Source organism: Salvelinus namaycush, chromosome 15 (genome assembly GCF_016432855.1).
Source record: "Salvelinus namaycush isolate Seneca chromosome 15, SaNama_1.0, whole genome shotgun sequence".
In the NCBI taxonomy this organism is placed as follows: Eukaryota; Metazoa; Chordata; class Actinopteri; order Salmoniformes; family Salmonidae; genus Salvelinus; species Salvelinus namaycush.
Window position 1 is genome coordinate 39,174,002 of NC_052321.1, and position 27,951 is coordinate 39,201,952.

The 27,951-nt window shown below is 46.2% G+C and overlaps 1 protein-coding gene across 3 annotated transcripts in view; it reads left to right on the forward strand.

Annotated features, from left to right (window-relative positions):
- Positions 1-27,951, forward strand: part of ston2 (stonin 2) — a 59,721-nt gene that overhangs the window by 18,215 nt on the left and 13,555 nt on the right. For 2 of the 3 annotated variants that reach the window (XM_039009905.1, XM_039009906.1), the window contains 2 exons: positions 253-402; positions 11,182-11,391. In XM_039009905.1, the coding sequence (XP_038865833.1) occupies positions 253-402; positions 11,182-11,391 (360 nt within the window). The remainder of the gene's footprint in view (positions 1-252; positions 403-11,181; positions 11,392-27,951) is intronic. The other variant, XM_039009907.1, reaches the window with a different exon arrangement.

Here is a 27,951-nt window from a genome sequence, read left to right on the forward strand (position 1 = left end):
CCACATTCCAATTTAGGTGCTTATCAGTGTCCAAACCTGCCATTTTTAACCCGTATACGGGTATGAGTGTAAAGGGTTAAACGAGGGGTAGGGCAGACATGTTGTCATAGAAAGACATCCCCTTGGTTCATTCTGTGTGTGTGTGTGTGTGTGTGTGTGTGTGTGTGTGTGTGTGTGTGTGTGTGTGTGTGTGTGTGTGTGTGTGTGTGTGTGTGTGTGTGTGTGTGTGTGTGTGTGTTTGTGTGACATTAGATGTGGACAGCAGCTTGCAGAGGCCTAGCCCCGCCCCTTCTGAGAACTCTTCCAGTGTCGAGCTGTTAGCCCCTCCCCCTCAGCAGAACGCATGGGTCTTATTCGAAGAGAAGACCTGGCCCTCGCCCAATCCGCAGTCGCAGGTAAAAGGTAATTACTCACTCACTCGCGCTTTCTAGCTCTGTAGAATTCTGTACATTGTGAAAGGGGCTCTCGCATACTCTGTATACTCGCAAAAATGACCTTTTATTAAAAGTGCACAGGTTTTGGTCACAGGTTCCCCCTGTCATGATGATTTGGTCACACCTCCTATTTCTCCTTCTGTTCTTCCTCTTCCCTCCGTCCCTCTTCTCTCCGTCCCTCTTCTCTCCGGTCCCTCTTCTCTACCGTCCCTCTTCTCTCCGTCCCTCTTCTCTCCGTCCCTCTTCTCTCCGTCCCTCTTCTCTCCGTCCCTCTTCTCTCCATCCCTCTTCTCTCCGTCCCTCTTCTCTCCGTCCCTCTTCTCTCCGTCCCTCTTCTCTACCGTCCCTCTTCTCTCCGTCCCTCTTCTCTACCGTCCCTCTTCTCTACCGTCCCTCTTCTCTCCGTCCCTCTTCTCTACCGTCCCTCTTCTCTACCGTCCCTCTTCTCTACCGTACCTCTTCTCTCCGTCCCTCTTCTCTACCGTCCCTCTTCTCTACCGTCCCTCTTCTCTCCGTCCCTCTTCTCTACCGTCCCTCTTCTCTACCGTCCCTCTTCTCTACCGTACCTCTTCTCTCCGTACCTCTTCTCTACCGTACCTCTTCTCTACCGTCCCTCTTCTCTACCGTCCCTCTTCTCTACCGTCCCTCTTCTCTACCGTACCTCTTCTCTACCGTCCCTCTTCTCTACCGTCCCTCTTCTCTACCGTCCCTCTTCTCTACCGTCCCTCTTCTCTACCGTCCCTCTTCTCTCCGTCCCTCTTCTCTCCGTCCCTCTTCTCTACCGTCCCTCTTCTCTACCGTCCCTCTTCTCTACCGTCCCTCTTCTCTACCGTACCTCTTCTCTCCGTCCCTCTTCTCTACCGTCCCTCTTCTCTACCGTCCCTCTTCTCTACCGTCCCTCTTCTCTACCGTACCTCTTCTCTCCGTCCCTCTTCTCTACCGTACCTCTTCTCTACCGTACCTCTTCTCTACCGTCCCTCTTCTCTACCGTACCTCTTCTCTCCGTCCCTCTTCTCTACCGTCCCTCTTCTCTACCGTCCCTCTTCTCTACCGTCCCTCTTCTCTACCGTACCTCTTCTCTCCGTCCCTCTTCTCTACCGTCCCTCTTCTCTACCGTCCCTCTTCTCTACCGTCCCTCTTCTCTACCGTCCCTCTTCTCTACCGTCCCTCTTCTCTACCGTCCCTCTTCTCTACCGTCCCTCTTCTCTACCGTCCCTCTTCTCTACCGTACCTCTTCTCTCCGTCCCTCTTCTCTACCGTCCCTCTTCTCTACCGTCCCTCTTCTCTACCGTCCCTCTTCTCTACCGTACCTCTTCTCTCCGTCCCTCTTCTCTACCGTCACTCTTCTCTACCGTCCCTCTTCTCTACCGTCCCTCTTCTCTACCGTACCTCTTCTCTACCGTCCCTCTTCTCTACCGTCCCTCTTCTCTACCGTACCTCTTCTCTACCGTCCCTCTTCTCTACCGTACCTCTTCTCTACCGTCCCTCTTCTCTACCGTCCCTCTTCTCTACCGTCCCTCTTCTCTACCGTCCCTCTTCTCTACCGTCCCTCTTCTCTACCGTCCCTCTTCTCTCCGTCCCTCTTCTCTACCGTCCCTCTTCTCTACCGTCCCTCTTCTCTACCGTCCCTCTTCTCTACCGTACCTCTTCTCTACCGTCCCTCTTCTCTCCGTCCCTCTTCTCTACCGTCCCTCTTCTCTACCGTCCCTCTTCTCTACCGTCCCTCTTCTCTACCGTCCCTCTTCTCTCCGTCCCTCTTCTCTCCGTCCCTCTTCTCTACCGTCCCTCTTCTCTACCGTCCCTCTTCTCTCCGTCCCTCTTCTCTACCGTACCTCTTCTCTACCGTCCCTCTTCTCTCCGTCCCTCTTCTCTACCGTACCTCTTCTCTACCGTCCCTCTTCTCTACCGTCCCTCTTCTCTACCGTACCTCTTCTCTCCGTCCCTCTTCTCTACCGTCCCTCTTCTCTCCGTCCCTCTTCTCTACCGTCCCTCTTCTCTCCGTCCCTCTTCTCTACCGTACCTCTTCTCTCCGTCCCTCTTCTCTACCGTACCTCTTCTCTACCGTACCTCTTCTCTCCGTCCCTCTTCTCTACCGTACCTCTTCTCTACCGTACCTCTTCTCTCCGTCCCTCTTCTCTACCGTCCCTCTTCTCTACCGTACCTCTTCTCTACCGTACCTCTTCTCTACCGTCCCTCTTCTCTACCGTACCTCTTCTCTACCGTACCTCTTCTCTCCGTCCCTCTTCTCTACCGTCCCTCTTCTCTACCGTACCTCTTCTCTCCGTCCCTCTTCTCTACCGTACCTCTTCTCTCCGTACCTCTTCTCTACCGTCCCTCTTCTCTCCGTCCCTCTTCTCTACCGTACCTCTTCTCTACCGTCCCTCTTCTCTACCGTCCCTCTTCTCTCCGTCCCTCTTCTCTACCGTACCTCTTCTCTACCGTACCTCTTCTCTACCGTCCCTCTTCTCTACCGTACCTCTTCTCTACCGTACCTCTTCTCTACCGTACCTCTTCTCTACCGTACCTCTTCTCTACCGTACCTCTTCTCTACCGTACCTCTTCTCTACCGTACCTCTTCTCTACCGTACCTCTTCTCTACCGTCCCTCTTCTCTACCGTACCTCTTCTCTACCGTACCTCTTCTCTACCGTACCTCTTCTCTCCGTCCCTCTTCTCTACCGTCCCTCTTCTCTACCGTACCTCTTCTCTACCGTACCTCTTCTCTACCGTCCCTCTTCTCTACCGTCCCTCTTCTCTACCGTCCCTCTTCTCTACCGTCCCTCTTCTCTACCGTACCTCTTCTCTACCGTACCTCTTCTCTACCGTACCTCTTCTCTACCGTACCTCTTCTCTACCGTCCCTCTTCTCTACCGTACCTCTTCTCTCCGTCCCTCTTCTCTCCGTACCTCTTCTCTACCGTCCCTCTTCTCTACCGTCCCTCTTCTCTACCGTCCCTCTTCTCTACCGTACCTCTTCTCTACCGTACCTCTTCTCTACCGTCCCTCTTCTCTACCGTACCTCTTCTCTCCGTCCCTCTTCTCTACCGTACCTCTTCTCTACCGTCCCTCTTCTCTACCGTACCTCTTCTCTCCGTCCCTCTTCTCTACCGTACCTCTTCTCTACCGTCCCTCTTCTCTACCGTACCTCTTCTCTACCGTACCTCTTCTCTACCGTACCTCTTCTCTCCGTCCCTCTTCTCTACCGTACCTCTTCTCTACCGTCCCTCTTCTCTACCGTACCTCTTCTCTACCGTACCTCTTCTCTACCGTACCTCTTCTCTACCGTACCTCTTCTCTACCGTCCCTCTTCTCTACCGTACCTCTTCTCTACCGTCCCTCTTCTCTACCGTCCCTCTTCTCTACCGTCCCTCTTCTCTACCGTCCCTCTTCTCTACCGTACCTCTTCTCTACCGTACCTCTTCTCTACCGTACCTCTTCTCTACCGTACCTCTTCTCTACCGTACCTCTTCTCTACCGTCCCTCTTCTCTACCGTACCTCTTCTCTACCGTACCTCTTCTCTCCGTCCCTCTTCTCTACCGTACCTCTTCTCTACCGTACCTCTTCTCTACCGTCCCTCTTCTCTACCGTACCTCTTCTCTCCGTCCCTCTTCTCTACCGTCCCTCTTCTCTACCGTACCTCTTCTCTACCGTACCTCTTCTCTACCGTCCCTCTTCTCTACCGTACCTCTTCTCTACCGTACCTCTTCTCTACCGTACCTCTTCTCTACCGTACCTCTTCTCTCCGTCCCTCTTCTCTACCGTCCCTCTTCTCTACCGTCCCTCTTCTCTACCGTACCTCTTCTCTCCGTCCCTCTTCTCTACCGTACCTCTTCTCTACCGTACCTCTTCTCTACCGTACCTCTTCTCTACCGTACCTCTTCTCTACCGTCCCTCTTCTCTACCGTCCCTCTTCTCTACCGTACCTCTTCTCTACCGTACCTCTTCTCTACCGTACCTCTTCTCTACCGTACCTCTTCTCTACCGTCCCTCTTCTCTACCGTACCTCTTCTCTACCGTCCCTCTTCTCTACCGTACCTCTTCTCTACCGTCCCTCTTCTCTACCGTACCTCTTCTCTCCGTCCCTCTTCTCTACCGTACCTCTTCTCTACCGTCCCTCTTCTCTACCGTCCCTCTTCTCTACCGTCCCTCTTCTCTACCGTACCTCTTCTCTACCGTACCTCTTCTCTCCGTACCTCTTCTCTACCGTACCTCTTCTCTACCGTCCCTCTTCTCTCCGTCCCTCTTCTCTACCGTACCTCTTCTCTCCGTCCCTCTTCTCTACCGTACCTCTTCTCTACCGTCCCTCTTCTCTCCGTCCCTCTTCTCTACCGTACCTCTTCTCTACCGTCCCTCTTCTCTACCGTCCCTCTTCTCTACCGTACCTCTTCTCTACCGTACCTCTTCTCTCCGTCCATGCTTTGATCTCCTCCACTGTTTTCTTCTCCTCTGTTGTTTTTGCTTTGTTTCTCCCCGTCATCTTTGTCTTACCACGAATGTCTCCCTCCTCTTCGCTCTCCTTCATCTCCACCTTCCTCTGTGTTCACTCATCCTACTCCCTGGTATTTATCGCTGCCTTCCTTCTTTCTCCACCCTCCTCTACTCTCTCCTCCTCTTCACCTCTGGCGTCTCCCTTGAAAATGACAGACCGAGATAGGCGTCTGTTGTCTATCCAGTGCAGTAGAGTATGCTGGGTAATGGCACCCTGCTCGATGGCTGCCACCCAGGAGTGTACAGTATGTGTTGCTCTCTCTGCTGGTCTCTGAAGTGATGCACTAACACACACGACACAGTCAGCACCAACACACACCAAGGCTGGAAAGTAGCCATTGTACCACACATACCCACATGGGGGAAGGGAGGAAAGGGTGAATCAGGGAAATTGACATCTCCAAATATTTGACCTTTAGAAAATTGAAAAACATGTTTTTTTGTATAGTGTACACGACCAACGTTAAAATCACAGAATCGTAATTCCAACAAAACATTTAACATTTTCACCAAAGTTTTTTTTAGTTTTTTTGTGGTTGTTTATGGAACTCATTCTTGATGACCAAAACTGCATTTAAACTAGCAGACAATCGTCATTGGTATTGGGGGTATCTATGCCCCATACTCATTTGTAAAAGTCTTGGTTAACAGAGAGTAGATACTCCAATTGGGTAATTAGAATACTAGCCAACTACATGTAACTTCCAAAATAAAGGAAACACCAACAAAACGTGTGTTAATGGAGGTCTGAACATTTTCTGGGGGGCTTGGTCATTACCTAATGCAGCGGCTATGACTGAAGCCAAACGAGCGTTGTCTTGGGGGGGGGGGGGGGGGGGTTGGTTTAATGTGGGTGTCTCTTGTGTGTGTTCGCACATGGAAATCGTTTATACATTGTCACTCACCCTTCTACACTGAACAAAAATATAAATGCAACACGCAACAATTTCAAAGATTTTACAGATTTACAGTTCAGGAAATCAGTCAATTGAAATATATTCATTAGGCCCTAATCTATGGATTTCACATGACTGGGAATACAGATATGCATCTGTTGGTCACAGATACCTTAAAAAAAACAAAAATAGGGGCATTGGTCAGAAAACCAGTCAATATCTGGTGTGACCACCATTTGCCTCATACAGTGCAACACATCTCCTTCGCATAGAGTTGATCAGGTTGTTGATTATTGCCTGTGGAATGTTGTCCCACTCCTCTTTAATGTCTGTGTGAAGTTGCTGGATATTGGCGGGAACTGGAACACACTGTCGCACCAGAGCTTCCCACAATTGCTCAATGGGTGACTATGCAGGCCATGGAAGAACTGAGACATTTTCAGCTTCCAGGAATTGTGTACCTCTGCTTGTGACTTGAGGCTGTGCATTATCATGCTGATACGTGAGGTGATGGCGGCGGATGAATGGCACGACAATGGGCCTCAGGATGTCGTCATGGTATCTCGGTGCATTCAATATGCCATTGATAAAATGCATTTGTGTTCGTTGTCCCTAGCTTATGCCCGCCCATACCATAACCCCACCGTCAACATGGGGCACTCTGTACACAACGTTGACATCAGCAATCCGCGTGCCCACAAGACGCCATGCATGCCGTCTGGTCGGTACTGTTGAAACCTGGCATTCATCCGTGAAGAGCACACTTCTCCAGTGTGCCCGTGGCCAGCGAACTTGAGCATTTGCCCACTGAAGTCAGTTATGACGGCAAACTGCAGTCCGGTCATGGCCCCGGTGAAGTTGACGAGCACGCAGATGAGCTTCCCTGAGACGGTTTTTGACAGTTGAGCAGACATTCCTTGGTTGTGCAAACCCACAGTTATCCGGGGGTCTGGTCTCAGATGATCACCCCGGTGAAGAAGCTGGATGTGGAGGTCCTGGGCTGGCGTTGTTACACTTGGTTTGCGATTGTCAGTCCGGTTGGACGTACTGCCAAATTCTCTAAAAGGACGTTGTAGGCAGCTTATGGTAAATAAATTGAAATGATTTTCTCTGGCAGCAGCTCTGGTGAACATTCCTGCAGTCAGCATGTCAATTGCACGCCTCCTCAAGACTTGAAATGCCACACCTGTCAGGTGGATGTACACTGCTCAAAACAATAAAGGGAACACTAAAATAACACATCCTAGATCTGAATGAATGAAATATTCTTATTAAATACTTTTTTCTTTAAATACTTGAATGTGCTGACAACAAAATCACACAAAAATGATCAATGGAAATCAAATTTATCAACCCATGGAGGTCTGGATTTGGAGTCACACTCAAAATTAAAGTGGAAAACCACACTACAGGCTGATCCAACTTTGATGTAATGTCCTTAAAACAAGTCCAAATGTAGTGTGTGTGGCCTCCACGTGCCTGTATGACCTCCCTACAATGCCTGGGCATGCTCCTGATGAGGTGGCGGATGGTCTCCTGAGGGATCTCCTCCCAGACCTGGACTAAAGCATCCGCCAACTCCTGGACAGTCTGTGGTGCAACGTGGCGTTGGTGGATGGAGCGAGACATGATGTCCCAGATGTGCTCAATTGGATTCAGGTCTGGGGAACGGGCAGGCCAGTCCATAGCATCAATGCCTTCCTCTTGCAGGAACTGCTGACACACTCCAGCCACATGAGGTCTAGCATTGTCTTGCATTAGGAGGAACCCAGGGTCAACCGCACCAGCATATGGTCTCACAAGGGGTCTGAGGATCTCATCTCGGTACCTAATGGCAGTCAGGCTACCTCTGGCGAGCACATGGAGGGCTGTGCGGCCCCCCAAAGAAATGCCACCCCACACCATGACTGACCCACCGCCAAACCGGTCATGCTGGAGGATGTTGCAGGCAGCAGAACGTTCTCCACGGCGTCTCCAGACTCTGTCACGTCTGTCACATGTGCGTGTGAACCTGCTTTCATCTGTGAAGAGCACAGGGCGCCAGTGGCGAATTTGCCAATCTTGGTGTTCTCTGGCAAATGCCAAACGTCCTGCACGGTGTTGGGCTGTAAGCACAACCCCCACCTGTGGACGTCGGGCCCTCATACCACCCTCATGGAGTCTGTTTCTGACCGTTTGAGCAGACACATGCACATTTGTGGCCTGCTGGAGGTCATTTTGCAGGGCTCTGGCAGTGCTCCTCCTTGCACAAAGGCGGAGGTAGCGGTCCTGCTCCTGGGTTGTTGCCCTCCTATGGCCTCCTCCACGTCTCCTGATGTACTGGCCTGTCTCCTGGTAGCGCCTCCATGCTCTGGACACTACGCTGACAGACACATTTACATTTACATTTAAGTCATTTAGCAGACGCTCTTATCCAGAGCGACTTACAAATTGGTTCATTCACCTTATGATATCCAGTGGAACAACCACTTTACAATAGTGCATCTAAATCTTTTAAGGGGGGGGGGGGGGGGGGGGTTAGAAGGATTACTTTATCCTATCCTAGGTATTCCTTAAAGAGGTGGGGTTTCAGGTGTCTCCGGAAGGTGGTGATTGACTCCGCTGACCTGGCGTCGTGAGGGAGTTTGTTCCACCATTGGGGTGCCAGAGCAGCGAACAGTTTTGACTGGGCTGAGCGGGAACTGTACTTCCTCAGAGGTAGGGAGGCGAGCAGGCCAGAGGTGGATGAACGCAGTGCCCTTGTTTGGGTGTCGGGCCTGATCAGAGCCTGAAGGTACGGAGGTGCCGTTCCCCTCACAGCTCCGTAGGCAAGCACCATGGTCTTGTAGCGGATGCGAGCTTCAACTGGAAGCCAGTGGAGAGAGCGGAGGAGTGGGGTGACGTGAGAGAACTTGGGAAGGTTGAACACCAGACGGGCTGCGGCGTTCTGGATGAGTTGTAGGGGTTTAATGGCACAGGCAGGGAGCCCAGCCAACAGCGAGTTGCAGTAATCCAGACGGGAGATGACAAGTGCCTGGATTAGGACCTGCGCCGCTTCCTGTGTGAGGCAGGGTCGTACTCTGCGAATGTTGTAGAGCATGAACCTACAGGAACGGGTCACCGCCTTGATGTTAGTTGAGAACGACAGGGTGTTGTCCAGGATCACGCCAAGGTTCTTAGCACTCTGGGAGGAGGACACAATGGAGTTGTCAACCGTGATGGCGAGATCATGGAACGGGCAGTCCTTCCCCGGGAGGAAGAGCAGCTCCGTCTTGCCGAGGTTCAGCTTGAGGTGGTGATCCGTCATCCACACTGATATGTCTGCCAGACATGCAGAGATGCGATTCGCCACCTGGTTATCAGAAGGGGGAAAGCAGAATATTAATTGTGTGTCGTCTGCATAGCAATGATAGGAGAGACCATGTGAGGATATGACAGAGCCAAGTGACTTGGTGTATAGCGAGAATAGGAGAGGGCCTAGAACAGAGCCCTGGGGGACACCAGTGGTGAGAGCACGTGGTGCGGAGACAGATTCTCGCCACGCCACCTGGTAGGAGCGACCTGTCAGGTAGGACGCAATCCAAGCGTGGGCCGCGCCGGAGATGCCCAACTCGGAGAGGGTGGAGAGGAGGATCTGATGGTTCACAGTATCAAAGGCAGCCGATAGGTCTAGAAGGATGAGAGCAGAGGAGAGAGAGTTAGCTTTAGCAGTGCGGAGCGCCTCCGTGACACAGAGAAGAGCAGTCTCAGTTGAATGACTAGTCTTGAAACCTGACTGATTTGGATCAAGAAGGTCATTCTGAGAGAGATAGCAGGAGAGCTGGCCAAGGACGGCACGTTCAAGAGTTTTGGAGAGAAAAGAAAGAAGGGATACTGGTCTGTAGTTGTTGACATCGGAGGGATCGAGTGTAGGTTTTTTCAGAAGGGGTGCAACTCTCGCTCTCTTGAAGACGGAAGGGACGTAGCCAGCGGTCAAGGATGAGCTGATGAGCGAGGTGAGGTAAGGGAGGAGGTCTCCGGAAATGGTCTGGAGAAGAGAGGAGGGAATAGGGTCAAGCGGGTAGGTTGTTGGGCGGCCGGCCGTCACAAGACGCGAGATTTCATCTGGAGAGAGAGGGGAGAAAGAGGTCAAAGCACAGGGTAGGGCAGTGTGAGCAGAACCAGCGGTGTCGTTTGACTTAGCAAACGAGGATCGGATGTCGTCGACCTTCTTTTCAAAATGGTTGACGAAGTCATCCGCAGAGAGGGAGGAGGGGGGGGAGGGGGGAGGAGGATTCAGGAGGGAGGAGAAGGTGGCAAAGAGCTTCCTAGGGTTAGAGGCAGATGCTTGGAATTTAGAGTGGTATAAAGTGGCTTTAGCAGCAGAGACAGAAGAGGAAAATGTAGAGAGGAGGGAGTGAAAGGATGCCAGGTCCGTAGGGAGGCGAGTTTTCCCTCGTTTCCGCTCGGCTGCCCGGAGCCCTGTTCTGTGAGCTCGCAATGAGTCGTCGAGCCACGGAGCAGGAGGGGAGGACCGAGCCGGCCTGGAGGATAGGGGACATAGAGAGTCAAAGGATGCAGAAAGGGAGGAGAGGAGGGTTGAGGAGGCAGAATCAGGAGATAGGTTGGAGAAGGTTTGAGCAGAGGGAAGAGATGATAGGATGGAAGAGGAGAGAGTAGCGGGGGAGAGAGAGCGAACTTTGGGACGGCGCGATACCATCCGAGTAGGGGCAGAGTGGGAAGTGTTGGATGAGAGCGAGAGGGAAAAGGATACAAGGTAGTGGTCGGAGACTTGGAGGGGAGTTGCAATGAGATTAGTGGAAGAACAGCATCTAGTAAAGATGAGGTCAAGCGTATTGCCTGCCTTGTGAGTAGGGGGGGAAGGTGAGAGGGTGAGGTCAAAAGAGGAGAGGAGTGGAAAGAAGGAGGCAGAGAGGAATGAGTCAAAGGTAGACGTGGGGAGGTTAAAGTCAGCACCGTCATAAATGGGGCATAAGGGAAGCCCTATAATATTATGTTTGTCTAAGTAGTGAGAAGGCTCGGGAGCATGTAGTGTTAAAAGGTCATCTTTAGACTTTTTTTACATTTTGAAATTGACTAAAACAAGCAGACAATGTTTTCCTGAACTTTTTCTGTTATGAGAAATCTCCCTTATATGAATCCGTATTTGTAAGGAAATCTGGTAGATTGAGTTATTATTATTGTAGGTTCACTAAGTACAGATACATGCATGGCCCTCCCATATTAATTACAGACGTGTTAATTAAAAACTCCACAGCCAATGATCAACAACAAAGGGGGTTGAATGACTCTCGTATACATTGATTGATTTATGTGGTAAAAAAAAAAATTAAGTATAGTGTTTATGATAGTGTGTGTAACCACTTGTCTCTGCCTCTTTGTCAGGTACTTCTAGACACAGCGTCTGTGCCACGGCCAGTTTCTGGAGCGCCGTCCCGCCCTCAGAGAGCAGCTGGACCCAATCAGAACCAGGCTCAGTCTGGACCACACAATCAGGGAAGAGCTCTGTGAGCATGGGGGCGTCATCTTGTGATCTTCCCTCCCTAAACGCAGAGGAACGGCACAATGAGTCGTCATCCCGACCCCAGTCACCCAGTGAGTGTATACACACACACACACACACACACACACACACACACACACACACACACACACACACACACACACACACACACACACACACACACACACACAGTCATCGTGTGTAAGGTTTGTTGGGAAATAGTTAGTTATTGGGAAAGAGTACGTCTCTAAGCCCCTCAGGTGTGCTACAGAAAGGAAGTGGGCTATGGTAGTCATAGATTGCTGCCTACTTAAATGATTAGATAACACACACACATTGTCCTTACAAGACCACTCCTTCCTCTGACTCTCTCCCTGTCTGTGACTGAACTCAATTGCTTTCAGACACTCCCTCCATCAGAAACAGAGAAGAGGGAAGGGAGAGAAGAGGTAAGGAGAGGGGAAGGAGTTTAGAGGAGAGCAGAGCACAGCGGCTTGCTCCCTAAGGAGGAGGGGGCTTAGAAGGGAGTTTGGTAGGGATGAGGAGGACATGACTTATACTGGGTGGGACGGGGAGAAGCTGCCTTAGATGTAAATGTTTTTCTATTCATGTTGAATTGATTTGCTCCAGCAAGTCAAACAAAAAAGTGAAGTAAAAGCATGCGTTGGAGCCGATCGGAATAGTGTTTGAGGAAATGTTCTGTGTGTTTAGGGATGTGGTCTGTTCTTACTGTTTCTCTGCATATTTCAACAGAAAAGAGAGAGACTAAGGGAGAAATCTCAGGCTGATAGGATACACACACACGCAAGTTTCCATAGAGACAGGGTTAGAGGAGACAGAATCTTGGCGAGTTGAATATTTCTCTTGATGAGATGAGATAAATGGGCTTGTCCTCAGAGCCGGTCTCTCTCACACTGACTCACTCACTCACTCACTCACTCACTCACTCACTCACTCACTCACTCACTCACTCACTCACTCACTCACTCACTCACTCACTCACTCACTCACTCACTCACTCACTCACTCACTCACACACACACACACACACACACACACACACACACACACACACACACACACACACACACTCACACTCACACGAGAATGCTGTTAATTGAATGCAACGCACCATTCAACACCATAGTGCCCTCGAAGCTCATCACTAAGCGAAGGACCCTGGAATTAAACACCTCCCTCTGCAACTGGATCCTGTACTTCCTGACGGGCCGCCCCCAGCTGGTGAGGGTAGGCAACAGCATATCTGCCTCAACTCAGGGTCCCCTGAGGGGCGTGTGCTTTGTCCTCTCCTGTACTCCCTGTTCACCTACGACTCAAACACCATTAAGTTTGCCGACGGCGGTAGGCCTGATCACAGACTACAATGAGACAGCCTATAGGCAGGAGGTCAGAGACCTGGCAATATGGTGCCAGGACAACAACCCCTCCCTTAACGTCAGCAAGACAAAGGAGCTGATTGTGGACTACAGGAAATGGAGAGCTGAGCAATATTTGCTATTTATTTGATATTTTTCTTACTTTTTAACTCTGCATTGTTTGGAAAGGGCTTGTATGAGGCCAATGGTGACTTTAAAACAGTTAGAGTTTAATGGCTGTGATAGGATAAAACTGAGGATGGATCAACAACATTGTAGCTACTCCACAATACTAACCTAAATGACAGAGTGAAACGAAGGAACCATGTACAGAGTAAAAAATATTCCAAAACATGCATCCTTTTTTGCAGTAAGACGCTAAAGTAAAACTGCAACAAATGTGTCAAAGAAATGTACTTCATGTCCTGAATACAAAGCGGTATGTTTGGGGCAAATCCAACACATCACCGAGTACCACTTTTTCATATTTTCAAGCATGGTGGTGGCTGCATCATGTTATGGGTATCCTTGTCATTTGGGTGGACTAGGGAGTTTTTTTTAGGATAAAAAGAAACGGAATAACACTAAGCACAGGCAAAATCCTAGAGGAATACCTGATTGTCTGCTTTCCAACAGACACTGGGAGACCAATTCCCCTTTCAGCAGGACAATAGTGTAAAAAAAACAAGGCCAAATCTACACTGGACTTGCTTACCAAGATGTTCTTGGGTGGCCTAGTTACAGTTTTGACTTAAATCGGCTTGAAAATCTATGGCATGCCTTCAAAATGGCTGTCTCGCAATGATCAACAACCAACTTGACAGAGCTTGAAGAATTAAAAAAATAATCATGTGCAAATATTGTACCATCCAGGTGTACAAAGCTCTTAGACTTACCCAGAAAGACTCACAGCTGTAATCGCTGCCAAGTGTGATTCTAACATGTGTTGACTCAGGAGTGTGAATGTAAATGAGACATTTCTGTATTTAATTTTCAATAAATTTGCACACACAAATAATACATGTTTTCACTTTGTCAATATGGGGTATTGTGTGTAGATGGGTGAGAGAAATACTTAATTCATTTTGAATTCAAGGCCGTAACACAACAAAATGTGGAATAAGTCAAGGGGTATGAATACTTTCTGAAGCCACTAAGTATTCAATCTTTTTCTCTCACTCTTTTTCATGATATGCTCATTTTCTCTTCCCGGTCCCCCGCTATCACTCCCTTTTTTCTCTCTCTCTCTCTTTCATTAATCCTTCCATAACTAAGCAGTAGTGTAAACAGGAAGTGGATTTGTCTGTTGATATGATTATTGTGTATACCCGTCTGGAGCACTAGAGACCCCCAACGTGGGGCTGGCTGCGTCTCAATAGTCTCGTCTCATGGTCTCCTTTCCTATTTATAGACTGCGATGAGGAGAGAAGAACACTTTTGATTATTGAGATACAACTTTAATGTTGACTGAAGTTCTGTATTATATGGGACAAGACTGCCTTATCTTCTGTCTCTTCTCTGGAGTAACCTAGTCCTAGTATATACGAGACAAGGGAAAGACACACACACACACACACACACACACACACATACAGACATTCCCAGCAAGAGGGGAAGGAAGCGTTGAAGTGTCTGCTTCTTCTTTCTTAATGAGGGGTTGTGACAGAACTTCTGTTGTTTTGGAGGGAGGGGTGGAAATTAACCCTGTGTTTATGGTGGAAATTGGACAGTGGGAGAGGTGTGTGTGTGTGTATATCTCTGTCATTCCAAAACGCGCTACTCTAGTAATGATCCTTTGACAGATGTGTGAGGTTCGGGGCAGAAGTTTGTGTGTGTGTCAATGAATGATGTACTGTGTGTGTGTGTTCAGCTGTGCTTGTCGGTTCAGCTAGGAAGGCAGCCTTAACATTGAGAGACATAGTAGAGGAGAATAGAGATGCACAGTCTGGCTCACACTCACTCAATCACTTACTCACTACCACAATGGTTTGGGGCGAGTTCCAACATGAAAATATAGGGTGTCCCGTTACACCGAATCCTCCACCCCTCCCCTGTAATTACATTTTCCCTAGAGCACTATTTCTTTTTTTATTTAACCTTTATTTAACCAGGAAGGGCACGTTGAGATTTGAAATATCATTTTCAAGAGCGTCCTGGTCAAGATAGGCAGCACCAAGTCATTACACAATTACAGACAGACCACATGAAAAAGTACAAGTAATCCAGTAAGAACCATAGAATTCACAAGAGTATAACAAAATCATAAAACGGCAAATTAAAAACATTGACCGGTAAGGGAATCAGCCTCAAAATCCTTCATCGGTGATTTAAAAGCACCAATCGGGACGAGTTCTTCCAGTTTAAAAGTATTTTGTAAGGCGTTCCAAGCCGATGTCGCGGAGTACATAAAAGCCCTTTTACCAAATTCAGTTCGGACATTTGGAACAGTTAGCAAGATAAAGTCCTGTGAAAGAAAAGAGTACCCATCATATTTCTGAACAATAAAAAAGCCCAAATATAATGGTAGTAAACCCAAAATGGCTTTGTAAATAAAAGTATTCCAGTGACTGAGCCTACGAGTGACTAGAGAAGGCCATCCAACCCTGGTATATAAAGTGCAGTGGTGCGTAAGGGTTTTGCAGTTTAAAATAAATCTCAATGTGCCATGGTAAAGGGTGTCAATTGATCTCAAACACTGAGCGGAAGCGTTCATATATTAAATATCCCCATAGTCTAGTAAAGGCATACATGTAGCTGATAATAGCCTCCTCCTGGCTTCAAAACAAAAACAGGTCTTATTTCGAAAATAAAATCCCAACTTCAGCATACATTTTTTTGTAAGTTTAATATGCAATTTAAAGAGAGGCCATCATCAATTAAAATTCCAAGATATTTATGAGGTTACAGTCTCAATCTCATTGCCCTGACAGGTAGTAATAGGTGAAAGGTTCAGAGATCTATTTCTTTGTTTAGAAAACACAATTACTTTAGTTTTGTCACTATTGAGTATAAGCTTCAATTGACACAAGGTATGTTGAACAGTATAAAAAGCCATTTGCAAGTCCTGGAAAGCTTTTGTGAGAGACGAGGCACAACAATAAATAACAGTATCATCAGCATAAAAGTGAAGATGCGCATTTTGCACATTTTTGTCTAAATTATTATATAAATAGTGAATAAGAGGGGACCAAGTACAGAGCCCAGGGGCACACCATTACAGACAGAACATTTAACAGACAGGAGCCCATCAAATTGAGTGCACTGAGTTCTATCAGACAGATAGTTAGCAAACCATGCAACTGCACTACACTCAACAATCTCTGCCTTAGTATAGCATGATCAACGGTATCAAAAGCCTTAGAGAGATCAATAAAAAGTGAGACACAGTGCTGTTTTTTGTCAAGTGCTTCAGTGATATCATTTAAAACCTTCATGGCTGCTGTAATTGTGCTATGCTTCTTCCTGAAGCCCGATTGGTACATTGATGAAATAGAGTTGGTGTATAAAAACTATTTTAGCTGTTCACTCACAAGGGTTTCAAGTATTTTCACCAGGGGTGACAGCTTTGAGATTGGACTATAATTATTTAAAGAGTTGGATCTCCCCCTTTTAAAAGTGGTAGGACAAATGCTGATTTCCAGATCTTTGGAATTTCATTACATTCCAGAGTTAGATTGAACAGATATTTAAGTGGTTTAGCTATGAAACCAGCTGCCAGATTTAAAAAGCAGGGATCCAAAAGATCTGGACCTGCAGGCTTTCTCTAATTTCAGGATTTCAGGGCTACATGTACTTCCTGCACTGAGAATGGCAAAAAGCTATATATCAGCGCAACAATCAGAACGGTCTCTCATTGTGTGTGATGGCAAATGTTCTCTGTGCTGTTATAAACCTAACGAAACGCTTCCTTTTGACGAGAGCTCAGCCCCTACCTCATTGCCACTCGTTTTGGTTTGGCACCTGTGTCTGTCACACATTCAGTGAGGTACCGCACTGTGGAATGTTCAGAAATATATTGAGCAGAACAGACATGCCTCTCTTGACATGTAGAGTTAAGGAATCATGTCAGTTCTATTCATGACATGTCTATGCAACAATCAGTATACAGTTGAAGTCGAAAGTTTACATACCCCTTAGCCAAATACATTTAAACTCAGTTTTTCACAATTCCTGACATTTAATCATAGTAAAAATTCCCTGTCTTCGGTCAGTTAGGATCACCACTTTATTTTAAGAATGTGAAATGTCAGAATAATAGTAGAGATAATTATTTATTTCAGCTTTTATTTCTTTCATCACATTCCCAGTGGGTCAGAAGTTTACATACACTCAATTAGTATTTGGTAGCATTGCCTTTAAATTGTTGAACTTGGGTCAAACGTTTCGGGTAGCCTTCCACAAGGTTCCCACAATAAGTTGCGTGAATTTTGGCCCATTCCTCCTGACAGAGCTGGTGTAACTGAGTCAGGTTTGTAGGCCTCCTTGCTCGCACACGCTTTTTCAGTTCTGCCCACATATTTTCTATAGGATTGAGGTCAGGGCTTTGTGATGGCCACTCCAATACCTTGACTTTGTTGTCCTTAAGCCATTTTGCCACAACTTTGGAAGTATGCTTGGGGTCATTGTCCATTTGGAAGACCCATTTGCGACAAAGCTTTAACTTCCTGACTGATGTCTTGAGATGTTGCTTCAATATATCCACAGAATTTTCCTGCCTCATGATGCCATCTATTTTGTGAATTGCACCAGACCCTCCTGCAGCAAAGCACCCCCACAACATGATGCTGCCACCCCCGTGGTTCACGGTTGGAATGGTGTTCTTTGGCTTGCAAGCCTCCCCCTTTTTCCTCCAAACATAACGATGGTCTTTATGGCCAAACAGTTCAGACTTGAGGACATTTCTCCAAAAAGTACAATCTTTGTCCCCATGTGCAATTGCAAACCGTAGTCTGGCTTTTTTTATGGAGGTTTTGGAGCAGTGGCTTCTTTTTTGCTGAGCGGCTTTTCAGGTTATGTTGATATAGGACTCGTGTTACTGTGGATGTAGATACTTTTGTACCTGTTTCCTCCAGCATCTTCAGAAGGTTCTTTGCCGTTGTTCTGGGATTGATTTACACTTTTCGCACCAAAGTACGTTCATCTCTAGGAGACCGGACACGTCTCCTTCCTGAGCAGTATGACGGCTGCGTGGTCCCATGGTGTTTATACTTGTGTACTAATGTTTGTACAGATGAAGGTGGTACCTTCAGGCGTTTGGAAATTTCTCCCAAGGATGAACCAGACTTGTGGAGGTCCACCATTTCTTTTCTGAGGTCTTGGCTGATTTATTTTGATTTTCCCATGATGTCAAGCAAAGAGGCACTGAGTTTGAAGGTAGGCCTTGAAATACATCCACAGGTACACCTCCAATTGACTCAAATGATGTAAATTAGCCTATCAGAAGCTTCTAAAGCCATGACTTCATTTTCTGGCATTTTCCAAGCTGTTTAAAGGCACAGTCAACTTAGTGTATGTAAACTTCTGACCCACTGGAATTGTGATTAAGTGAAATAATCTGTAAACAATTGTTGGAAAATTACTTGTCATGCACAAAGTAGATGTCCTAACCGACTTGCCAAAACAATAGTTTGTTAACAAGACATTTGTGGAGTGGTTGAAACACTTAGGTTGGAGTCATTATCTTTTTCATGTAAACTTCCGACTTCAACTGTATGTAGCACCCACCTGAACGGAACACTGTGTGTGTGTGTGTGAAGGTTGTGTGTGTGTGCGATGGGTGCGATGGGTGTGTGACATAATTATCGTGGGAACAGATTAGCCATGGGATGTCCTGAGGTTCTCAGATCCCCTATAGATCCCTGCAGGGTGCCACTACCAACACTTTAAAGACTGACCTTTGACCTCAGGTTTGAACTTTGACATTCAGGTTCACTTTAAAATGAGTTTGCGGGTGGGGGTGCTGCAAATATTTTCGATGGATACAGTAAGGGCACAATTTTTACTTTGACATTTTAGTCATTTCGCAGACACTCTTATCCTGAGTGACTTACAGGAGCAATTAGGGGAGAGTTTCCCAAACAGATTTTTCACCTAGTCGGCTCGGGGATTCGAACCACCAACCTTTCGGTTACTGGCCCCAAGCTCTTAACCGCTAGGCTCCCTGCCGCATTCACACACCAACAGCGTTAGCTGGCCGAGAGTTCTTAGCAACTCTGAACGTAATTTGCGAACTGAGTGCGCACCGATTTTACAAATGGACTCGTGAAAAATGTCGGCTCTCAGACGTCTACAGCAGGTGGTCCCTAAAAGAGAGTGCGAGCCTTAAGTCCTTGTTGCTGACTGTACTGCTCAAGAATGGAGCGCATGGTTAACGCCTGCTAAGGTACACACACTTGTGCACGCACACACACACGTAATATGCATGTGTAGACCCATGCACATAGATCAACTGCTACACAGGTAAGCAACCAGCGGAGGCGTAGATTAAAAGGCTGACAAACTGTTTAACTGACGAATGCAAGTAGTGAGAGAAAGGGAGAAAAGGGAAGGTAGATAGTGAAGAAAAGTAGTTTGATCGAGAGAAAGCGAATTAGAAAGAGACATGGAGAGAGTGTGGGGAAAAATGTGAAAAGAGAGAGAGGCAGAGATTTGAGGTAAATATTCCTGAAGAGAGAAGAAAGGTACGAGAGAGAGGACCTGAACAGAGTAAACAGAGAAAGAGGGAGAAGTAGGCAGGGATCTACCCGCTCCTACATGCCCCTGTTGAACTATGCAGGGTGGCTGCTGAGTCACATGACCTGACCTACAGCCAGCACTATGGAACAGTAGGGAACTCCTCTCCCTAGTCAGCGTTTCATCCAGCTCAACGCGCACACACCCGACAGACCACACACTCCTTTACTGTGATACTACTTGGTGAGCGACACTTCCATTTTCTTTTGCGCACCTTTGACTAGTTATTTTCTTTTGTCTTCACTCCTTTAGTTACATCTTTGCAAGGTGTGTGGTGTGGTGTGTATGTGTTTGGAGAGGGTAGTGTGAAGTGTGTAATGTTTGGGTGGAGTGGTTTGCTGTCTTTGTTTGCAGTGTGTGAGTGAATGATCCTGCTGGGTAGCCTTTCCTGTGTAAATGTCCTTGACTTGAGTTTAAGAGAAGACAAATCAATTGTGAGAAGCCTTATTGTCGTGCGTCTTTACTCTGCCACGTTGGTTGCTGATATAACTTAAGCCTCTCCGCTGACTTCTGAGAAAGTGAAACTGGAGGGAGAGAAACAGGGTAGACAGAGTGAGTGAATGAGAGAGATCTGCTGAGAGAGAGTGAGTTTGTGCATGCGAGTGTGTGTTTCTAAATTCCCACTCTGTTAAGTCCTGATGAAGTTTTGGAGGGGTGTTCTCTCTCTCTCTCTCTCTCTCTCTCTCTCTCTCTCTCTCTCTCTCTCTCTCTCTCTCTCTCTCTCTCTCTCTCTCTCTCTCTCTCTCGCGCCACTGAGTCTTCATTGTGGTCTCTACTTGGCAAGACAGCCTGATCATCTGGTGCTTAGCAACAGGAGCCGGTCTTTTCACAGGGTCTTAGTCCACTGTTGATGAATAATGACACCCTCCCTCCCCTCTCTATTGCTGTCTCGCGGCTGGTTCGCTGATGCAAGAGGTGTGTGCGTGTGTTTGTGCGCATGCGTGTGTACACTTTGCAGTCAATACAAAGCAAATGAAACTAAAACGAGTTAAAGGGATGTGATCTGAGTTATTCAGCAACATGTTAATGAACTGTGTGTGTGTGTGTGTTATGTGCCCAAGTTTTATTAGCCGTATGTACGGGGTACGCATGGTATACATCGTCCAACAAAGTACTTCTGTGAAGGATCCTTCTCGACAATGCAACAACAATGAGAAATAATAAAAGATAAGAATATGAACACAAAGTAAATGGCTCAGTAGAATAGAATAAACGTTTTTAGCATAAATATAATATAGGAAGGCACAACTTATAGTCCAATATTTACACGTGTATTGGGGAAGGGGAGGATGGGGGCAGTGTATAAACAGAGCATTATAAGAGTCTGGTAGCAGCAGTTACGATATGTGTGTGTGTGTGTAGCATGAATGTATGTGTCTGTATATTGTGTTCTGTTGGCTATATTCAATGGCAGTGGATAATGTGCGTGTGTGTGTGTGTGTGTTTTAGTAGACTACCATTTGGCAGCCGGTCAGGTGCTGTAAATTTCCACTTTCCCAGTAATCCTCTCCTCTCCCCCAGTCTGGCTGGTTACCGCTGTCTTTCTTTCCTTCTGTTTCTCTCTGTCTCAACAGGACGAGACTTGTCCTCCAGAGCTCCCGACTGCCACAGAAGTAGCCACAGTAGTTCACATACTTCTTAGGTGGTGTCGGCGGCCCTCTCGCTCTTCCCTGTCCTCCCTTTATCTCCTCCTCCTCTCTCCAGCCCACAGATACCCAATAAGTCATCATGGCTCAGCCTCTCACCCATTGGCTTTGTTTATCCAAAGAAGTCTAAAGCCCCATTTATACCTGGTCCTAACATGTCCCTTTGTCTTGATCTTGTCCACATTCTGAATTGTGGCCACCGTTTTTAGACCGGTGTAGAGGATTAAAAGATGCATTGTGATCTGATTGTGATCAGATCTCCCTGACCACCTCCAGGGGTAGTCGTGCACGCGTTGTCTGGATATCGTACATGTGTAGACAGATCTGGACAGGGAAACCATTTGAAATGATAATTATCCTGCCTTCTAAAATCATCAATATGTGTACAGGTAGACCAGAAGCCACATCCCTTATTGGCAGAAGAGTGGGAACCCTGATTAGAAGCAGCTGCTGGTCATCGGTTGTTCACCTGTGTTCCCTGTAAATGTTGTTTTGAATTAAAGAGTTGTACCTACGCATTGACGAAGGCTAGAAAGCTAAAACATCTGTGTATGCTATCCCCTCCTGCAATGAAAAAATATACAGTTGAAGTCTGAAGTTTACATACACCTTAGCCAAATACATTTAAACTCAGTTTTTCACAATTCCTGACATTTAACCCTTGTGTAACTTGGGTCAAACGTTTCGGGTAGCCTTCCACAAGCTTCCCACAATAAGTTGGGTGAATTTTGGCCTATTCCTCCTGACAGAGCTGGTGTAACTGAGTCAGGTTTGTAGGCCTCCTTGCTCGCACACGCTTGTTCAGTTCTGACCACACATTTTCTATAGGATTGGGGTCAGGGCTTTGTGATGGACACTCCAATACCTTGACTTTGTTGTCCTTAAGCCATTTTGCCACAACTTTGGAAGTATGGTTGGGGTCATTGTCAATTTGGAAGACCCATTTGCAACCAAGCTTTAACTTCCTGACTGATGTCTTGAGATGTTGCTTCAATATATCCACATCATTTTCCATCCTCATGATGCCATCTATTTTGTGAAGTGCACCAGTCCCTCCTGCAGCAAAGCACCCCCACAACATGATGCTGCCCACCCCCGTGCTTCACGGTTGGAATGGTGTTCTTCGGCTTGCAAATCAAGAAATTGCTCCCAAGGATGAACCAGACTTGTGGAGTTCTACAATTTTTTTTCTGAGGTCTTGGCTGATTTCTTTTGATTTTCCCATGATGTCAAGCAAAGAGGCACTGAGTTTGAAGGTAGACCTTGAAATACATCCACAGGTACACCTCCAATTGACTCAAATGATGTCAATTAGCCTATCAGAAGCTTCTAAAGCCATAACATTATTTTACGGAATTTCCCAAGCTGTTTAAAGGCACAGTTAACTTATTGTATGTAAACTTCTAACCCACTGGAATTGTGATACAGGGAATTATAAGTGAAATAATCTGTCTGTAAACAATTGTTGGAAAAATTACTCTGTCATGCACAAAGTAGATGTCCTAACCAACATGCCAAAACTGTAGTTTGTTAACTAGAAATGTGTGGAGTAGCTGAAAAACGAGTTTTAATGACTCCAACTTAAGTGTATGTAAACTTCCGACTTCAACTGTATATATACAGTACCAGTCAAAAGTTTGGACAGACCTACTCCTTCCAGGGTTTTTCTTTATTTTTGCTATTTTCTACATTGTAGAATAATAGTGAAGACATTAAAACTCTGACATAACACACATGGAATCATGTAGTAACCAAAAAAGTGATAAACAAATCAAAATATGTTTTATGTTTGAGATACTTCAAAGTAGCCACCCTTTGCCTTGATGACAGATTTGCACACTCTTGGCATAAAATTAATTCTGAAACTCACAGGCAGCCAGTGCAGAGACCTTAAAACCGGTGTAGTGTGCTCTCCATCTGGTCTTGGAAAGTACCCGTGCTGCAACATTCTGTATGTTTTGCAGTTGACCAATGGCTTTCCTGGATAGACCAGACAGGAGAGCATTACAGTAGTCAAGCCTGCTGGTAATAAAAGCTGGATGAGTCTCTGTATCAACCTGAGAGAGAAATGTCCGCAACTTGGCAATGTTCCTCAGGTGGTAAAAAGCAATTTTGTTAACATTCCTAATGTGTGATTTGAAATTTAGTTCAGAATCTAAAATAACACCTCGGTTTTTTTACCTTGTGTTTTATCTTTATTGCCTGTGAGTTACGATGTGTGGCCAGATTCTTTCTGTGCTTTGGCTCCAACAATAAGTACCTTGGTCTTGATTTAGCTGGAGGAAGTTGTGAGCCGTCCAAGTATTTAAATCACTAATACAGTCTAATTTATCCGGGGAGCTAAAATCCTGTAGTGACACAGAATTGTAAAGTTGTGTATCGTCTGCGTAGCAGTAAAAATCAATGCTATATATATATATATATATATATATATATATAAACTGAACAGTACCAGACCCAAAATGTAACCTTGTGGAACGACACATGTGATTTGTATTTTCTCTGAGTTATGTTCTCTAAGGGTGACAAACTCTCAGCCGGTTAAATAGGTTCTGAACCAACTGGACCCACCTCTCCAGTCTGTCCAGAAGGACATCATGGTCAAGTGTCGAATGCAGCACTTAAATCCAAGAGTACAAGATCAGAGAGCTGTTTGGCATCTGTGTTGGCGCTAAGATCGTTTACCACTTTCAGTAAGGTCGAGAGTTTGAGAGTTTGTCTATGCTGTGGTGTGCCCGAAAACCAGATTGGAATTTTTCAAAAATACAGTCTGCACTTAGGCAACATCCTGGAGAAATTATTTTGTAAGAATGGACGTTTGGTAATTGCTGAAGAATCAAGATGACTTTTCTTCCGAAGGGGTTTCACCATAGCAGTTGTTTTTGCAGCTGGGAAAGTGCCTGTGAACAGGGAGTGATTTAACAATAGCTCGTACTTCATCAGATATGCAATTCACAACTGTTTTGAAGAAGGTGGCGGAAGTAGGATCTCAAGGAGGGAGGTAGAAGGCTTAAGTTGTGATATCACTTTCCTGAGCAATTCTGTGTCAACCAGGGGAAATAACTCCATAGTGCCTTCACGTGATAGGCTAGGGCACATACCATCAAACTTCTCATCATGTCTTGCTTGACTGATACCCAGCCTAATGTTTTTTATATTATCTCTGAAATATGCCTCAAACTCATCACATTTAGATGTCGTGAAAAGTTCACGTAGGTTTGCAGGGGTAGGATTTATCAGGCCATTAATGATCGAAGCACGCACTCAGATTATTCTGATTTATTAGCGATCAACTTCGAGCCCGTCTGGCATTTCTAATTGCCTTGTTATATATGCCAAGTTGCTCTCTCAGAATTTTCTTAATGGACCTGCCACTTTTGACTTTCTCCACTTCCGCTCTGCCTTTCTGCAATTTCTCCTCGATCATCCAAGGGGTTCTCTGTTTGGATGTGGCCTTTTTCAACTTTACTGGAGCTGTGGCATCAATGGTTACCCTTCAATTTGCTATTAATGTTATCAACTAAATCCTCACGAGGAAGGCAGAATAGGTGGTGGAGTATTGTTCATACACTCAATAAAATCTGTAGCAACTTCAGAGGTAAGATATAGTGCTTCTTAATAATGCGTTCAGTATTACCCTGTACAAGGTAGTAAAAAATACACAGTGGTGATTAGATAAAGCAACATCAACAATAGAGGATATGTCAATAGAAAGCCCTTTGGTAATGTCCAGGTCCAGAGTATGGCCGCGGTTATGGGTGGGTCCAGTAACATGGGATTAGGATGTGCATAGTGAGTAGTACAAGAAGGGATTCCTGTAGAGAGCCCAACAGCAGTGAATCATGGGTAATGTAGTGTGAATGGGGTGAATAGACTACAAAGGCAGCAGCTAGTTGAAAGCCCAGTGGATTAGTATTGTGTTGGTTTGAATGGAACCTTGTTGTACTGTAGGGTTAGTTAGCTTGCCTGGGGGAACTGTGAATTGTGAGCATGTCAGGTATGTATCTCTATGTCAACATGACCTTGGAGCCTCAACAGCCTTGCATGGCCTTTTGTGTGTCTATGTGTGTCCCTCTGCTTGGCAAAATTAGTTTGCCACACTCGTACAGCAGAGTTCGGCCTGTATTGTCTGTGCTCAGAGGCCAAACATTTATCCTCTCTCTGTCTCTCTCTGTCTCTCTCTGTCTCTCTCTCTCTCTCCTCCCTATTTCTCCCTCTCGCTCTTCTCCCTATCTCTCCCTCCCTCTCTTCTTCCTCGATCTCTTCTCTCTTCCCCCCTCTCTCTCCTTCTCTCCTTTATCTCTCTTATCCTCTCTCACGCTCTCCCTCTCTATTAGAGCAGAGCGTGGAAGACTGATACATTCTGAGCTGAGGAATGGAGGGGAGAGAGAGAAAGGCGAAGACATTCAGTTCACTCACAAGGAGCCTTGATATTAATCTATAGAAAGAGAAAGACGGACTGACAGACAAAAAACCTAGGCCACACTGAGATCTGACTTTGTACTAATTGGTATATATGTTCAACCTTTAGTCATGGTCTAAAGGAATTCCTTAGCAATTTTACAACAGTTGGTTTCCTTCAGGTCAAATGTGATTTTCCTCCGCTTTTCTTTTTGAATGTATGTAATCTATAGTATGTAGTAGAAGTTTAGAGAGCGGTATGGGGAAGACCTGTGGCTGCTGACACAGAAGGATTCAACGAAACACAATTTCCAGAGTCAGCGATCCTATTGTGATTGTACAATATGCACACACACACACACACGCGCACAGTATAAACACTCAACCCCCTCCTGTACTCCCTGTTCACCCATGACTGCGTGGCCACAGGTCAAACTCAATCATCAAGTTTTCTGATGACATAACAGTGGTAGGCCTGATTACCATCAATGACGAGATAGCGAGAGCCCTGGCTGAGTGGTGCCAGGAAAATAACCTCTCCCTCAATGTCAACAAAATGAAGGAGATGATTGTGGGCGACAGGAGACAGCAGAGAGAGCACGCCCCTATCCACATCAACGGGGCTGCAGTGGAGAGTGTGAAAAGCTTCAAGTTCCTCAGAGTGTATGTCACTGACGACTTGAAATGGTCCATTCACACAGACAGTATGGTGAAAAAGGCGCAATAAATTTGGCTTGTCCCATAAGACCCTCACAAACTTCTACAGATGTACCATTGAGAGCATCCTGTCGGGCTATATCACCCTGTATATCACCCGGGTTAAATCATCATACTGTTTTAACCACTTCATATGTAAATACTGTATTCTAGTCATGGTCATCCTATATAACTACTGCTGTATACACCTTTTCTATTCATATACTGTCTATACTGTCTAAACACACCATTATATTAAACAAAACATGAAGGACACCTACTCTTTCCATGACATAGACTGACCAGGTGAATCTAGGTGAAAGCTTTGGTCCCTTATTAACGTCAATCAGTGTAGATGAAGGGGAGGAGACAGGTTAAATACGTTTTTTTTTAAGCCTTGAGAGACATTTGGGACATGGATTGTGTATGTGTGACATTCAGAGGGTGAGTGCACAAGACAAAAGTGCTGCTGTGTTTTTCACACTCAAGTTTCCCGTGTGTATGAAGAATGGTCCACCACCCAAAGGACATCCATCCCTGACCTCAACCCCGTCGAACATTTTTGGGATGAATTGGAACGCCGACTGCATGCCAGGCCTAATAGCCCAACATCAGTGTCCGACCTCACTAATGCTCTTGTGGCTGAATGGAAGCAAGTCCCCGCAGCAATCTTCTAAAATCTAGTGGAAAGCCTTTCCAGAAGAGTGGAGGCTGTTATAGCAGGGGGGGGGGGGGTTCGACAAGCAGGTGTCCATATACTTTTGGTCATGTAGTGCATATGTACACAGCGCATTCAAGAAGTATTCAGAACCCTTGACTTTTTATACATTTTGTTATATTACAGCCTTATTCTAAAACAGATTAAATGTATTTGTTTCCTCGTCAATCTACACACAATACCCCATAATGACAAAGCAAAAACAGGTTTGTAGAAATATTTGCTAATTTATTAAAAATAAAAACTGAAATAACATATTTACATAAGTATTCAGACCCTTTACTCAGTACTTTGTTGAAGCACCTTTGGCAGTAATTACAGCCTTGAGTCTGCTTGGGTATGACGCTACAAGCTTGGCACACCTGTATTTGGAGAGTTTCTCCCGTTCTTTTCTGCAGATCTTCTCAAGCTCTGTCAGGTTGGATGGGGAGCGTTGCTACACAGCTATTTTCAGGTCTCTCCAGAGATTTTCGATCGGGTTCAAGTCCGGGCTCAGTACTTTGCTCCGTACTTCTTTGTCTCGATCCCAACTAGTCTCCCAGTTCCTGTCTCTGAAAAACATTCCCACAGCATGATGCTGCCACCACCATGCTTCACTGTAGGGATGGTGCCAGGTTTCCTCCAGACGTGACGCTTGGCATTCAGACCAAAGAGTTCAATCTTGGTTTAATCATATGAAAAAATCTTGTTTCTCATGATCTGAGAGTCTTTAGGTGCCTTTTGGCAAACTCTAAGTGCGCTGTCATGTGCCTTTTTACTGAGGAGTGGCTTCCGTCTGGCTACTCTACCATAAAGGCCTGATTGGTGGAGTACTGCAGAGATGGTTGTCCTTCTGGAAGATTCTCCCATCTCCACAGAGGAACTTTAGAGTTCTGTCAGGGTGATCATTGGGTTCTTGGTCACATCCCTGACCAAGGCCCTTCTCCCCCGATTGCTCAGTTTGTAATGTGACAAAACGTTGAAAAAGTCAAGGGGTCTGAATATTTTACGAATGCACTGTATGTATGTCTCTCTCTCAATTCAATTTCAATTTAAGGGCTTTATTGGCATGGGAAACATATGTTTACATTGCCAAAGCAAGTG